The 16,293-nt window shown below is 41.1% G+C and overlaps 1 protein-coding gene across 1 annotated transcript in view; it reads right to left on the reverse strand.

The window, feature by feature from the left end:
- Nucleotides 1-691: 691 nt before the first annotated feature.
- fat2 (FAT atypical cadherin 2) overlaps nucleotides 692-16,293 on the reverse strand; it is a 108,508-nt gene continuing 92,906 nt past the window's right edge. Inside the window, exons 26-29 of the mRNA XM_084009744.1 lie at nucleotides 14,797-14,896; nucleotides 14,562-14,710; nucleotides 12,692-12,972; nucleotides 692-5,605 (exon numbers count right to left, since the gene is read on the reverse strand). Coding sequence (XP_083865870.1) covers nucleotides 5,109-5,605; nucleotides 12,692-12,972; nucleotides 14,562-14,710; nucleotides 14,797-14,896 — 1,027 coding nt within the window. The 3' untranslated portion in view covers nucleotides 692-5,108. The remainder of the gene's footprint in view (nucleotides 5,606-12,691; nucleotides 12,973-14,561; nucleotides 14,711-14,796; nucleotides 14,897-16,293) is intronic.

Genomic DNA, 16,293 nt, shown 5'->3' on the forward strand with positions numbered 1-16,293 from the left:
AAGCAGGTTCAACAAACTCTAGACCTAACCCTGAACTCTGAGTTGACCAACTCTGAGATGGGCAACTCTGAGTTTTCGGTTTCAGAACAGCGGTTTTGGATCAGTTCAGTCAACTCTGAGTATGTAAACTCTGAGTTACGCGTGTGCCTGCCGACTCTATAAAGCCATCATCAATGGAGCTCCGATACTACGATTCACCATGGCAACGGGGAGAGCGTCATTAGATATTACTGAGTGTTTATGTAGAAAACGAGCTCATCCTGAGAAAGCGGAGCAATGTAACTGCAGCAAAGTAGCGATAGTTGGCGTGGCAGACATTTACTGCCCGATCTAATGTGTATAACTGAATGAAACAGTCTATTGATCTAAAGGTAATAAGTCTTTATTTTCAGACTTGCACAGCTACACTGTGGTGTAATGGTTAGCAATGCCGCCCCCGGTGAAACGGACCCCTGTTGAATGCTGATTTTACTGTCTGCGTGACTTAAATGACTGATATGCATGGGCAAAATCAAATTACTCATGATTTCCTCTGCGAACACTAATCCTGTCTGGAATAGCCTTCATGTTTTTTCACTTCTTTCCAGAGGGTGATGAAACTCACAGATGTTGTGTTGATTTTTAAACCTCATCTGTTTTGACGGATGCTGAGAACACAAAGCAGCAAAAAGTCAGATATCTTCAATCTGTGTTCATAGAAGATAATATCTTTATTCATATTCTCTTTACAATATTGAAAAGCACAATGGAAAGATGGCATCTTAATAAAATCTCTCACAGAGAAACAACAGGGCGAACATGGGGAGGCCCACATTGATAAAAAAATAAACTTTATGAATGAAAACAACAACTTACATTCACATGAAGCCATATTCTACACAAACAACAATCTACAACACGGACGGTATGTACAACACAATACATGTACACTATAAAGTTTTTTTGTACCAACAATGTTCTTTCCAAGACAACAGTCACGGTTAAACCACCAGTGATAGACAGACTTTGTACATGAACCCACAGCAACAACAATAGCATTTCAACTGTGAGGATTTAGTGACACTTATTCAGATTTCACAAAGTAAGTTATACATCTGAATAAAGTGGAGATGACAATGACTGATGAGAAAAAGAGTGATTTGAGGAGCAGGAATGTAGTTACACAAATTAAAATGCTGGTTAGCGGGCATATTTAGGCAATTATACATAGATAGCTTTTTGTTATAGTAAAAGACTTTCCCTGGTCTTCTGACATTAAGGCCCTCATTATTCATCCAGGACTTTAAGGATCTAAGATGTGAATGCTAATGTTTCTACTTAGACTTGATCCAATGATACGGTGACAGCATTTTATAAATGATTGTCAAAACTGTCTACTGCGAGATTGATTACAGTAGTCGTTTTTAAAATGTATTACTTTTAGCCTTTCTTTTCCATTATCAAAACTTAAGAGTTGTCTCTGTGTCAGCAAGATAAAATCCTTGTAATCCTTTCATCAATTCAGTTAATTCTTGAATTGAAGCTCTCTAAAGTCACGTCATCATTGAGAAGTTTTGAATTCTTTTTGCAACCAAAAAAAAAAAAAAAAACATTTCATGAAGGATTTAAAAGATGATATGATGTATCATTTCAAGCATTCACCAAGTATGTTCACCATTCAACATGTTGCAACAAGGCGTTGAGCTGGGTTACAGGTGCGATGTATAATACCTGGCCACATGCTCTGAACAAATAGGCAGCATTCACCTTTTCTAGTAAGTTTTTAACAATCTAAATTTACAGTCCTCATTCATAAATACTCAAAAAAGCCAACTACTAACTAACAGCAGGGCAAGAATACGCACAATTCAACACAACTGCTGAAACTCAGAGCCAGCCAAAGTTACAGCGCTTTGTTTTAATCTTCACGTGTGGCGTCAGCGGCCTTCTGTCAACTTTACCCATCTGTGTGTTCGTGGTCTGTGTACTACTGATGGGCAGCTCAGGGTTTTGAGAGTCAATCTGCACCACCCAGCCTGCAAAAATATACATTAAATCAACTACACAAACCGACCCGCAAGTCCCCAATGTCATGACTGATAGTGCATTTACTGCATCTGGCATGATTTTGTAGTCCTGTTTGAAATTGTTGCAAAATTTACTTTATGCTTTGTTACAAATCAGAAGATATGTGTGAATCACAAACAGAAGGTGAAATTACCAGCTGTAATTGATTAAACTCCATGATAGTGCATGAACAGTGGTAGCCATACAAGCCCCTTTTAATGCACGCTGATTTTTGCTTCCAAACCCTTAATTTCTTTCAGTCATTCTTTGTCAGAAATTGTGCTAGAGCTCAGCAGCTGCTCAGCAAGACTGCAGTTAAAACAGCAGTGACTAAATATGTATTTAGATTTCCAGAATGTGCACTTAGATTTCGCCCAGGATGGTGCCAGATGGGAGAGAATTGACAGTTAGGACATGTAGAATGAACAAGTAACACAGAAAATGTTTTCTCAATCGCCCCGATGTCCGTTAACATCTACAAGTTACAACAAATTCCTTTTGACTCTGTTATAATCAGTGCCCTCATGTCTTGATTATCTCCCAGCCTTCAGGAGCTGTATAAAAAAGTTGCTTTGATTTTACATGCGTCATCTGCATCCCCGACATGTTTACATGGAGGCGGCAGCACACCGAGTACACATTCATCCATTGTTCGCCAAAACACAGCTTGTCCAAACAGCTGGAAAATGCGATTTGGTTTTCAGATCTGATCTTCGGGGTTGTGTATCTACGCTGGAATTCACTAACGACCTGATCGAGGTTTGGTGTTGTTTGTACAGTGTAATCGCTGGCTGATATTGGTTGCTATAGCAATGGAAGATATGGAAAAATCTGATTTGAGCTTCATGTAAGAATATACTGAACAATGGAGTGCTGAGTGGCCAAATTGAAACATCTGTTATGATTTCTGTCGCTGTGTCAACTTACATGAATTCAATTTAATTTTACATAATGCATGTACCTTTCGGTCGCTGCGTACACTTTACTAAAAGGGACCATCCTGGGCTTCCGCAGCAGGTTTCCTTTTTTGGAAAATTCGCCTTTACCTTTCAGGTAGCTGTCCAATCAGTGTTAGTGGTAGATTGAAGAAATAGATTCCTCAGTACATTTTATTTTGACCAAGAAAGTGGAGTTATCCTGCTCATGGAGCTGTGCCAGCAGTGTCTACATGTACCAGGATGCATTCTGCACCAGCTTCTGACCTCTCTGCTGCATTACCTTAACCGTATACTCTGTCTGGGATAACTATGACTGGATAAACACCAATCCAGAACAGCCTCCGCACTCGTGTTTCGAGATTTAGCTGTCGGAAACAGAGCTAGCTGTCAAGGCAAATAGAACAAGGAAGTTGTGTTTTTTATTGGGCATCCTCTGGCTACCCTGAGAAATCAGACCTGAAGTAGCAGTTAACAGACTGCAGCTGTGTAGCACACACTGAAAATTGTATTGCTTCAATTGACTGAAGAGCTGAATGAATTGCTGATACAGTAAAGTAGTACAGTAAATTAATTGGCAACAACTATCCCTTTAAAAGACACAAAAAAGCTGAATCAGGATTAGTTGTTCTAAATTGCTTATAAAAGAAAAAGAGAAGTGATATTTAATTGTGGTTCTTAACTGTCAAACAGTTTGTTGAAGAAAATGCTGTTCAGGCTAAACATGGACTTAACTATCCAGTCTAACCCGTTTACACTTTTAAATAAAGTTGCAAAATGCACAACAAGCTCTCGACCAAAACAAGCATTTATTTCATCTAAGAGTTGCATATTTACACCATTTAAAATGGCTGCATAGACATTTCCTCACCTCGCCACATTAAGTGTTCCCTTTATCATCGGGGGCAGCAACACAAACGCCAACGTCTCCTCCAAGAATAACACTAGAATCTAGTTCACGCTAATTAAAATCCTCCAGGAGATGATTATAGATTCAGAATCTACAGAATTTACAGTAACAGAAACAATATTGATACTAGTAACATTCAAAGTTAGAATAGTTCTACTTCACGACTAACATCAACTTTGTCCCTTGTTTATGGCTTTTATCTTTTTGTTGTGTTTTTCAGAGGATCCAGCCCCCTTCATTGTAACAGACAGCAACAGTAAGCAGATTAAAGAGTTCCACACACTGTTTATCCTGCATTTGAAATGTGCTCAGTGTCATTCTTAATACCTTTAGACTGGAAACAGTGGGCCCGCATTAGACACACATTAACCTGTGTGTTTGTGCTGACATTCTCGCAGTTCTTTTATGATCAAATACAAACACAAACACAGCAGAGTGCTGGTAAGATGAACACTGTTTACCTGTCATACAATCCAGCAGTCCTCATCAAAGCTCCTTATCAGGAATTTTTTGTGTTGTTGTCTGAATGTCACGCCGGCCACTGTCCTGTGTTTTCCTCATGCAGGCCGCCTCACATTCCACCGCATCATACAGTGCATAGTAAACATACCGTTGTCCATGTCTGGGAGATGGATGCTTTCAGAGAGGCATGCTTGTCGGACAAATGTTTGAGACATGAAATGCTGTTGTTTGGTCATGTTCCCGAAGCAGAATCCTCTGCTTCGTGATGCTGAGTGACATCATCTCATGTTTTGCCTAATTTTAACTTTGAAACAGTCCCCACTCGAGTCAATAATACTGTTCATGATTTCACAATGCCAACAAGTTAACGGTGCTCTTGAGCGTCTCATAGACAAAGGGATGAACTTCTGCTGAACTTTCCCCGCAGAGGTAACCGAGGAGGACTGAAATACCCCCGTCTACTCTGACACAGCACGACTACGCTACTTTGAAAGAAATCAAACAAATAAAAGACATCTTAACTCTTGTTCCACATGGCGCTCCCATTGGTCAAAAAAAGACTCACAGTGAGAGACCGCTGAGCTGTATGAGTCCCATCTGAGAGGTGTACTTGTACACAAAGCTGCCTTAGAATGGAGTAGTAAAACATAACGGCATATACTTGAACTGTTTAGGTTTCCATATGAAATGAAAAGTGAATAATCACTAAAAAAGCAATTTCCCACCAAAAAGATGCTTAGAACCTAAAGTTGGTCTTAAAACATCACCTCCTCACAGCTCCCGTAATCGCTCTCCACCATGCTCGAGCCGTCGTAGCTGCGCGGGTTCTGTCCTGCTGGTCTCGTTTGAGGCTGGGCGGGGTTCGGCACTGGTGCCGGGCTGGCCTGCTCTGCGTACGAGGGCATGGCCACGCTCAGACGCATGCTGAGTCTCTTGTAGCCTCCCGAGACGTTGTCCAGGCTGCGGGCATGCTTGGTGGGGTAGTAGCTGATGGCCGTGTACTCATTGGGGCACTGCGAGCTGGGCAGAGGAAGCCCGTCGGGGCCCAGGAAGTCGTCCAGGTTCTGGTTGCTGTAGCAAGGCGGGAGGGGAGCGCGGCGGTCGCAGCGATCCAGTGGGAACGGGAAGCCGCCGAATCGAGAGTTCCTCCGCGAGTCCACGGTGGAGGTGGCGTAGGTGTCTTCGCTGATGTCAAACTGGGGAAAGTCCTGCACTGCTGGGCGGCCGTAGTAGTCAGGGTCAGCTGGATAGACTGGGGAGAGAGGACAGGTGGCATCTTTACACCCTAGTTCTTCTGATGGTCAACCAATGCTATGATAGATCTCAAGTGCTTTCTAAACACATTATTATCATGTTGTGCTCAACGATTTGTCAAGGAACCAAGTAAAAATTGATCTTAAAGAAAATTGTGGTAGTTGTGGAAGTTATCAAGTAAAAGTTAAACATTTTTCTGTTCCAGCTTCTCTCATGTGAGAATTAGCTGCTTGTCTATGTCATTGTAAATTGAGTATATTTTTGTTTGGACAAAGCAAGCAGTTAAAATTATCATCAACATTTGAATTAGAGCCTATATTACATCTGAAATAATAATCTTCTGGTTTATTGGCCTGGCCAATTTATTGGTCAAGCTAATGTCAACCCTGCTATTAACTTGTAAAGCAACAACATACATTTTAGGGGAAAATATTTCTGTCTGTGTAAATTTGCCTTGTGGAGAATGGATACTGCCGTGAGCCAAGCCCACTGCCATCAGGGTGAGAAGTTTATCAGTGAGTTTTGAATAGTTAACACAGAGTGGGATCAGCTCTCCGACTGAACAAACAACTCTAATCAGTATTGTCACTGAAAGATTAATACTAGTAAACACTGGGACAGCTGTTGCTGGGTGCAGGGTGTGCAGGATGGATTTGAACGTGTCTGGTTTTAAGAAAGCTTTGAGTATTTGCATATTAAATCCACACTGTGAATTCATGTAGGTTTCATTAGTGGAACAGGAGGGTAATGTGTCTCAAGAAAGCTCACGTCCTAAAGTCCCCACATGTACTTTAATATTCAAGACAAATGACTGATCCAGACTTCCAATGACAGCAAAAGTGGATTAATACTCTCTTCTTGGATCAACAGAATAAAGGCAATTCAAGAGTAACCTTGATGATAAGCTCCTTTGGTTTTTTTGTACATCCCTGTGTGAACACTTAATAATTTAAATATTCCCTGAAACTAATCTCAAGTTAAGTCCTTAACCTTGAAATATGTATCTCGTCCTTTCAAATGTGCTAATAAGATGTTGAAGGGAGTACTTGCTTAAATCTTCTTCTGCAGGTCCAACAACCACTGAAGGACACTGAACACATACTTTCTCTTATTGGATCATCTACTTGTGTGTCATGGTCTGAATTAGCGTTGTTCTATGTGTGAAAGCAGTGAACATGCTGTAGACACTTGAACCTTGACACATACCCGCCTGTATTTCTCAACATGAGTCAGTTATTCTGACGTCATTTCGAACGTAAGTTGATTGATCAAGTTATTGAAAAATTACCAGCAAATATTCTGATAATTGACATAAAAAGAATAATAGTTGACTGATGTTTTGATCTATATAAAATGATCCACTGTAGCAGCATGTTGAGAATGATGAATCAAAAAGTTGCAGTATAGAAATGCCAGAGATAAGTTTGTTTCGAAACATAATCGAACAGAGAACACCAACACATTTATTGTAAGATGTCTTGATGAGTTCATATCCTGGCAGTGGAGGATTGAATTGTGTCAGTAGCATCTCTGTCAGACAGATATTTAGTGATTTCCACTGTTTTAAACTGCATTTTCATTAGTCTTTGTGTGGCTGATGGTGATCATATATAAAAAAAATATTGTAAGGCATTAAAAGCGTTTCCTCTTGTATCGGTACTGAAGTTCAGTACTGTTGGGAGATTTCAGATTCAACGTCTGCTGATGACATTAAAGCTTTTGCCTTTGTTAATGGAAACCAGAAACAATGTCTTTTTTCATAAGCCACCATGCTGCAGCGTAGCTCACACTGTTTGACTGAGAGGAAACAGCGATGAGCACTGGGAGGCAAAATCTGAAAACCCCCAATAATTGAGGATTACCACTTTAAATTCCTGTCATTCATCCCGAAAATCTCAACCTAATAACTCACATTGAAAAAAGGACATTGAAAGGAGCCTCCTGCCGTCATTTGAGTTACTGAGAATACTAAGCAGACCCCCATCTGCTTGTATTGTGAGAGAAAATGAGACAGAGTAGCCGAGAGTTACAAGGAGTGACTGGAAAGAAAGACAAAAACAAGAAAGAGAGAGAGAGAGAAAGAGAGAGAGAGGCTTTCAAGCTTCAGTATTTCCACACTTTGCACCGATCAATAAATAGTTAAGAACAAGAGCTGTTTTTTTTTTAATTATGCTGGAAAGAACAGAGTACTAAGCCTCGGGTCAGTGAGGCAGACTGAAACATGGTTGATAAACCACAGAAGAACTTAAAAGACAGGTTCAGATCGTTGAAGATATTTTTGGGGGTGGCCTATGCTGACTTTAGTACGAAGGCGTATTAGGGCCACTGTAGGAAGAAAAAAAAGCAGAGAGAGGTGGGCAATTGCCGTTGCTATGAAGTGAAAGCTACCGAATTTGACACTTTAAACTAGCAAATTTGCCACTTTTTTCTCTGAATATTGCCCACCTCTCTCGCCTCCGTTTTATTTTTTTCGTTCCTACAGTGGCCCTAATCCGCCGTCATACTTGCTGCTCTGTATACTACATCACTTTACTTCCTTCTTTAAGCCCGTAACAATGTCCATAAGGGCACACGGTTGCAAAGGTATGCATGGCACACACACATCCATCCATTGTCCTCAGCTTATCCGGGTCTCAGGGGCAGCAGGTTTTGGAGGGCACTCCCCAGCCGTTTCCCAGTTGGAACACCTCTGGGAGGCATCCTGGCATCCATGCCCAAACCACCTCAACTGGTTCCTTTGAATGCAAACAAGCAGCTGCTCTACTCCGAGCTCCCTCGGGATGTCTGAGCTCCTCACCCTATCTCTACGGCTGAGCCCTGTCAACCTACAGAGGAAGCTCATTTCAGCCGCTTCTATGAACTGGACTTGGATGGACTGGTAAATCCAGAGATTTGCCTTCTGACTGTGCTACCTCTTCACCACAACAGTCCGGTATAATAGCCCCGTCACTGCTGCTGCACCAAACCGCCTGTCCATCTCACAATCCACTTTTCACTCACTCGTTAACAAGACCCCAAGGTATTTGAACTCCTCTGCTTGGGGCAGCGACTCACTCCCAACCCGGAGGGTGCAGTCCACTGGTTTCTGGCAGAGCACCATGGCTTCGGACTTGGAGGTACTGACCATCATCTCAACTGCTCCATTCAGCTGCAAACTGCCCTAGTGCATGCTGCAGGTCTGGTTCTGAAGGAGCCAACAGGACCAGATCTTCTGCAAAAAGCAGATGCACCTTGAAATTCCCTTTCCAAGTTGTTTAAGCCAATCCAAACTCCTTCTCCATAGTCTCCCCCAAATTCAACCCACCTCCCAACCCCAAAGCTGCAGCCCTTCTGGCGAAACGATACCCGTCAGCTGTTTCAAGAGAACCCTGGGCTAGCCAAGCCTGAAATGCCTCCTTGTTTCTCATGAGGGCCACCAATGGGTTCTGCAGTTACGACAGGCCCCAATGAACTTCTCACCACAACTCCTAACAGTCACATCCACAATGGAAGTTTTGAACATGTCCACTCAGATTCCATGTCCCCAACCTCCCCAGGGATGCATAAAAAGCTCTTCTGGAGGTGGGAGTTGAAGACAAGGGGACAGGGGAGTCCGCCAAACGTCCCCAGCTCACCGTCATTACCCTTGAGGCTGATCACGGACAAATATGCAGATTCAAAGCGAGAGCATCTGTAGTTTTCTATTCATCTATCACTTCTTACACAAAACTGGAGTTGAATTAGAAGGTAATAACTGAATGGGACAGTGACCATTATTGTACTAAAAAAAGTCTTAAAAAATATGAACTTAAACAACTGACATCAAGGGGGCATTCAGATCAGTTTTGAACCTTGTTATTTGTTCATGGTTCAATATATTTACTCAAGACAAAAGCTGTTCTTTTTCTAAAGCTGCAGGTACTAGAGGACTTAGTCTCAGATCATTTTCGCGGGTTGCAACATCAATAGGCAGACTTACTTAGTTCACTTCCAGATTCTTTTTCACAAACTGGGCTCTCCTTTTTAGGAAACTTTTACTTGGATTTCATTTTATCAAACTCAAGTTCAAGTGAGAATGGAATACCCTGAAAAGTAATTTAAGGCCTCCTGAAATGTGGAAAAAAGTAGACTATGCAAATATATTGTGTGTATCTTTTATAAGGTATTAGCATTTTACCTTTGAAGTGATAAATGTTTGCAGCCACTGGGCCTCTCTCTACAATTATTCAGTGAAACGGGGCGTAAAAGGGAAAATTAAAATCATAATTAGTGTCAACATTCACCACAGTACAAATGAATACCTGTATCATGGGGGTTCACTTCTGTTTGGGTTTGCTGCTGAACTGGAAAGATTAAACACGTTTAAATTTGCCAGAATTACTCTTTTAACAATGTACACATCGAGTCTTTTCCCTACATCTGGTATTTAAATAGCCTTGAAAAAGACATTGAATATCCTGATGTGTTGATGACATTTCCCTCCTGTAAACATGAAGGTTTTCTGCTGCTCAAGAGGCGCAAATTTAATGGAATAAACTTGATCATAGATCAGTGTGGCTGCACCTTTCAGCTTTTAGTCTTCATAAAAAAAATATTTCCAAAAATGAATTAAACATTTGGTGTCAACATTCATCTGCCTGCTCAAACTGGGCTGAACAGCGAATGTTTGACGGGTCACAAGGCAGGGGTCTCTTTTGTATCAAGAAGAATACGAAAAACAGACGCTTGGTAAAACTGAGCCATGACATAAAAAATTATAACTTTATTAAAATGTATTCTTCACAAAAGCAAAATTGTTTTGCTTTTCTTTTTCTCGCTTCATTTAGACTGATACTTTGACGGGCTCTGTGATTGGATGATTCATCACAATTCAATAATATTGATGGTGATAGAAGACAACCGCCTGATATTAAGTCTATTTCTATCAGCTTGAGATGCTTTTATACTGAGTATCTTTACTTTTTTAAACTCATTTTGGGCGTGGCAGTGGTGGTCAAGAGCCTTAAAAGATTTTGATTTAGTATCAGGGGTCACAGGTCGAACAAAAAGCAAAATGGAGAGAAGTCAGCTGCAATCCCTTTTAACAAGGAGACGGATTACAACTACAGAAATGTGTCCTTTGTTCTCCGTGATAAGGTCAAGCAGATGAATGACCTGCCAGGCTAGCATTGCCTGGGGAGCGATGGCATGACGAACGCCTGATCTACCTCCCTTCATCTTTCTCAAGAACATAGCAGCAAAGCGTATTGATCTGTTACATGAATACAAAAAGGAGAGAGAGAGTGGGAGAAAGGTAAGGGGGATGAGAAAGAGAGAGATAGCATGACAGGATAACAAAAGAGGAGAAATATATTGAGTGGTATAGAAGGAAGGAGAAGAAGACAAATAGACCAGAGGGAGATAGAGGGAGGGAGAAATAAAGAGAGGAAGGTGAAACCAGGGGAAAGGTGACAAAGATGAAGAGGAAGAGGAGAAGAGAGACTGAAGCAGAGTACGGACATGGGGCCTAATGCAGGAATCTACATCTACATCTAAAAACCTTCTTACTTTCTGTTGCACCAGCACCAGACTCAGCAAACCCTCCTAATTGCACAAACTTAAATTCCTCGCTTTGACGTAATTAAAGCCACCTGTTCACTGGTGTGCGTTTAACAGATTGAGTCATCAGCAAAAATTGGCCTCAAATTGTCAAATAAAGCTACCTGTCCCACCTTCTGCTTTGGTTTCATCCACAAAGAATCGAGAGCAAAGAGAAGCCAAAGGCATAAACTTATGTTTCTGAGTTTAAATGTAAGGTTAAGAGGTCACAGTGGATTTGAAAACTTAATTCTGATTAATTACTTTCGCATGATCAGGTTTATCATAACTTGCCTTTACACTGGGTGCATACATTGGCAAGGACATGTCACTTCATAAATGTGTTGGTATGAGGGGTTCCTCAGGGCTGAGAGGAAAAGGCAGCAAACAAAAAGATGGGAGGAGTGAGAGCAAGGAGCACGAAGGGTAGGAAGGAGAGAAAACAAATGGAGAAAATATTTAGATAGGGAGAGAGGCAGAGGAGAGCGAAAGAGGGCGGTCAATAAGGGAGGGTATTACAGAATATAGAATGAGACTAGCATAGAATATAGACTTCTTGGAGAGAAGAGGAGAGACAATCAATCTCAGAAAGAGAAGGTGGAATATAAAACAACGCGGAGCGATGAAACAGAAATCACTTTGTTATTGTGCCTATGAATGTTTCATCTTCCAGAGTTCAATGAGCGTCGTTTGTTGACAGGCGACTCTACAGGCAGTCCAGTGTTTCTCCCATGATGCACCACTCTGCATGACAATTCAACACTTGTTTACAATGACCTTGAATAACTGAATCGTTCAGCCTGTTATGACCTTTTGCTTTACAGTGTTGCTTTGCAGCATCACACAGAATGCCGAGGTGATTAGTTTACACTACATTGATGATTTTCCCCCTTCAGTGCACTTGACATTTTCACAGATGATTTTGCAATGAGTGTTGCAGTTAGACCACAACCAAGAAATGAAACAAAATGCCCTTAATGAAAATACATAAATGTAAAAGAACAGCTATCTTGTGCCTGAATTACAGAAGCTACTTGTCTTGTGTTTTGAGTGCAAAACAAAAATAAAACAAAGCCTTCTTTAAAATGTCTATTTAAAATGTTTACAGACTGAAATCACTCAATATTTAAGGCACTGAGTCATAGCTGGAACAAAGTGATTGTCAGTCACAGTTTGATTGACAGCTATCACGACACGTATTCATATGTAGTATGTTTATGTTTAGAGTAATAACCTGGCCAGTACCGGAATTGTGAGGCAGATATTTATAACTATGTGGAGTTCCCAAAACTGGCTACTGATGATGTGAAAGCTGATGATACCTGGGCCGATTCAGCGCACCGATTGATCGGTGTTTAATTAATAAGGTGTATGCCTCACTGTGTGAAAATGACTGAGATCATTATTGTTTGTGTACAAATTGTTATTCATTATTAAAATAACTCGTACACCATTTTACAGTTCAACCAGTCAGTGCTCTCTCACTCATCAAATCACTCACATTATACAAGCACACACAAATACATACCTTCGTAGTCCATGTCCCAGTTGTTCTTCCTGATGGAGTCGTTGTCGGAGCTGGACGGTGGCCTGGCGGGGAGGTTTGGGGCGACGCTGCACACAACCGGCCCTTGTGTCTTTGGAGAGGAAACCCCACCTCCGGATGAACTGATCTGGCTGTGTGGACGAAGCGACCTGAACGGCGTGTGGTCGAGGTCGTTGATGGGACCGACCAGTGAGCTCATCTCTATTGGGTTGAGTTCCTGGTTGTCGGCTTTAAAGCCCTTGGCCAGACTAGGCTGGAAATAGCTGTGGGTGTGAAAAGATGTGGTTTTAATTTGTTGTGGAGTTATTTTAGACATGAAAAATCCTTTTACAGTTTTCTACGATTGTTTACACACTAAAATAAAAATGTCCACACAATTTGCGAAATTCTACTTCAAGGAGCAAAACACCTCCACAGATTTGCACAACATTACACACAGGGATTTGTAAAACACTACACACATTTTCACACCTTAGACACAGAGAAGGATTGTGAGGTTACTTCCTTGTCATTACAAAGCCCCGGACTGCCAATGACCACACTAATGAACAAACTGGATAATCACATCCAACAAGTGTGGAAGCACACGTGTGCTTATTTGAAAATGCAGCACTCAGGTGTGCTATAAAAGGCAGCAGGTGAGTTCACCTGTCTTCAACAAAAATGGAAGGAGCTAGAAGAAGAAGAAGAGTGAGAATGAGAGGGGGAGCTCAAAGAAGAGATGAAGGAGGTAGAGGAGGAGGCCCAGGTAGAGGAAGAGGAGAAGAAGGAGATAGAGGAAGAGGAGAAGGAGATAGAAGAAGAGGAGAGGGAGGTAGAGGAGGAGGCCCAGGTAGAGGAAGAGGAGAAGAAGGAGGTAGAGGAAGAGGTAGATAAAATAAATACTTGAAATATTCAGTCTGCAGCATCAGTGCTTGGTAAGTTTATAGTAGGCCTATTTGTGTACATTCTCCCTATATCTCAAACTAATCATGAAGCATGTTGTGGGTTTGTCACTATTTTTATGACATCTAAATTATCCCTTACATAACAATGTCTGGCCAAAAATCTAGCACATGCTATTTCCTAAAATTAGTTTTTTTACAAATGTGTTTTTTATTTATCACAGCAGTGTGAAACTGGCTGCAATAGTGTCTGATCATTGAGGACTGTGTTGGTTCAATGAAAACTAATAGCATTTTCACAAATATGTGTATATGTTTTGACTGAAGTGTGTATGTTTTGACTGAAGTGTGTCATTTTGCAAACAATCTAGGAATTATGCAAATTGAGTTTGGTGTTTGGATAATTGTGATTATATTTTGAAAAAAAGAACCCGGTTTTCAAAATTGCATGTAAACAATTGAAAAAAACTGTAAACTAGCTTCTGTTTATCAATCTTTGTTTTCAAACAGATGTTTCTTTGTGATACTGGTGATGCTGGCTTTGTGCATAATTTGCCCTCTAGTGGCGAACAATCAATGAATCCATCTGCAACTTCAAATTTGGGATGTAAAAAAATCAAGTTCCAAAAATGGAGGAGGAGATCAATTTTCAGCCTGCAGCGTTTCAAGTAACGCATCTTTCCAGGAGAGTGTTATTTCTGACATCCTTGTAGAGCTTCACAGATTTTTTTCTGATGGAATCAAATTCCTTTATTTTCTGGAATTCCATTGGACGCACTGAGACTATATAACAATACTAAGTAAGAGACGCTGCAGGGCACAAGCTGTTTTAACACTTTGTGGCAGTGATAACTACGAAGCAGCATTTGAAGGGTGTGGTCTTAGTTTGTCTTCAGGCATAACCTGGATATGTTTAGACATGTTGAGCACCTTTGAACTTGATTTTAGACACAAACATTTGCTCTTACCCATTGGAGTCCTGGACACAGACAGGCTTTTTCTTCTTCTGCTGAACGTAACGCTTCCTGACGCAAACGAAGATGCCGACCAAGAAAAGCAGTCCAAGCACGCTGGCACTGATCTCCATGATCTCCATGTAGCCAATCATCGGAGATACCTGATTGATCCGGACAATTGATGGACTGAGTATACTTTAAGGAGTCTTGTAATACTTTTACTTCATTGTTTGTTGTTGTGACTGACCAGAGGCAGCGGGTTGCAGTGGATGGAGCCGTCAGTGACTTTGCAATCATAGCCTCCAGGACAGGAATTGGGCAGACAGACTTCTATCTGATTGTGACACCTGCAGGTGGAAGGACGTTGGATATAGGAGATGAGGAGACAATGGGAATGATCGTTATATTTATGCTGTATATTTGTATAATTTCCCAAAAGTAATGTGTACGTTTTGCATGTAGACATCAAAAGTTAAAATACTAACACTTATTTATGTTTAAAATTTACTTTAAAATAATTTCAGCATCTGCAAAAAAAGAAACAATTAGTGGCACTCGAGTTAAGATTATTTAGTTTTGAGTGGATTTTATTTCTTAAACTACACAGAAATCAGAACAATTTAAAGTGAAGGAATGTGATAAGCAACAACCAAGCAGTTTCTCTTTGTGACCAAACTGCTGTGTTTGTGGATGTGGAGTGAGAACAAGAGTGCACAAAGGCTTCCTTCCACCTCGGCCCGGGATTTAAGGTTACATTTAGCGTTGATGCTGAGAGTGTCACTGCAGCCCTCCATCTTCCAGGCCCAGACATGAATAACCACCCAGAGGACCAACTGGCAGAACTCTGATTAGTAATTGCTGCTGCCATACTGACAAAAACCCATCATTTTGTTTTACATCAAACTGCCTGCTGTTGTTCAACTTTACCTACTCATTTCCCAGGTGTTGAATTCTCTTGCTGTACAGCACTGAAAGCATTTCCCAGCAGTTACAGATCACAATGCAGCATTCAATAATTTGTCTGTTTGATGAACTGAGTTGTCAAATTCGGTATTTTTCTTTCTATTGGGCACAGTTATGACCAATTGCTTCGCGTGGACCGCATTCAATCAAAATACACAGTGGACATGCAAATGCATTTCCCTCCTATGTGAGTGATTACAATGTGACGCGCATGTGAATGTAATTATCAGACCTCATCAGCATGATAAAACATCTATCTGTGCACTTTACAAGTCGCACAGCAACTCCCACTTCCTGCAATTAGGATCGACCAGCGGTCATCTTTCATTCACCGAGTTAATCAAAAGCCTACCTGGAACATGGTTGGCTGTTAATGCCCACGAGGAGCCATGCAATCCCATGGCGGCCTTAAGGAAGGGAGGAATATGCAAATGCTGCTGTAATTTTGTTTGAATGTGACCGTTCTCTTCGTTAGCCGGTCGTGGTGTGACTGGAATACATGTAGCCGGTAGTCAGCTGATGTGTGTGTGTATCCAATCATATATACATGCAAATTCAAGCCATGCATGGTTTGCTGAATGCAAGCATGTGCTTGAGTGCCAGTGATGCTGCATATAAAGAGGTATTACCTTCCAAACTTAATCACCTGTTTTGTTGATCTGGTTGTTTTTGTCTGGAGATTATGAAAGGGATTTTATCCCATAGATTGTATATAAGAATGTTTGACCAGATGTCACCCATTCCTTTGTGGACCGCCATTTAGAAGACTATAATTTACGTA

Source organism: Eutrigla gurnardus (genome assembly GCF_963514095.1).
Source record: "Eutrigla gurnardus genome assembly, chromosome: 5".
NCBI classification, from domain to species: Eukaryota; Metazoa; Chordata; class Actinopteri; order Perciformes; family Triglidae; genus Eutrigla; species Eutrigla gurnardus.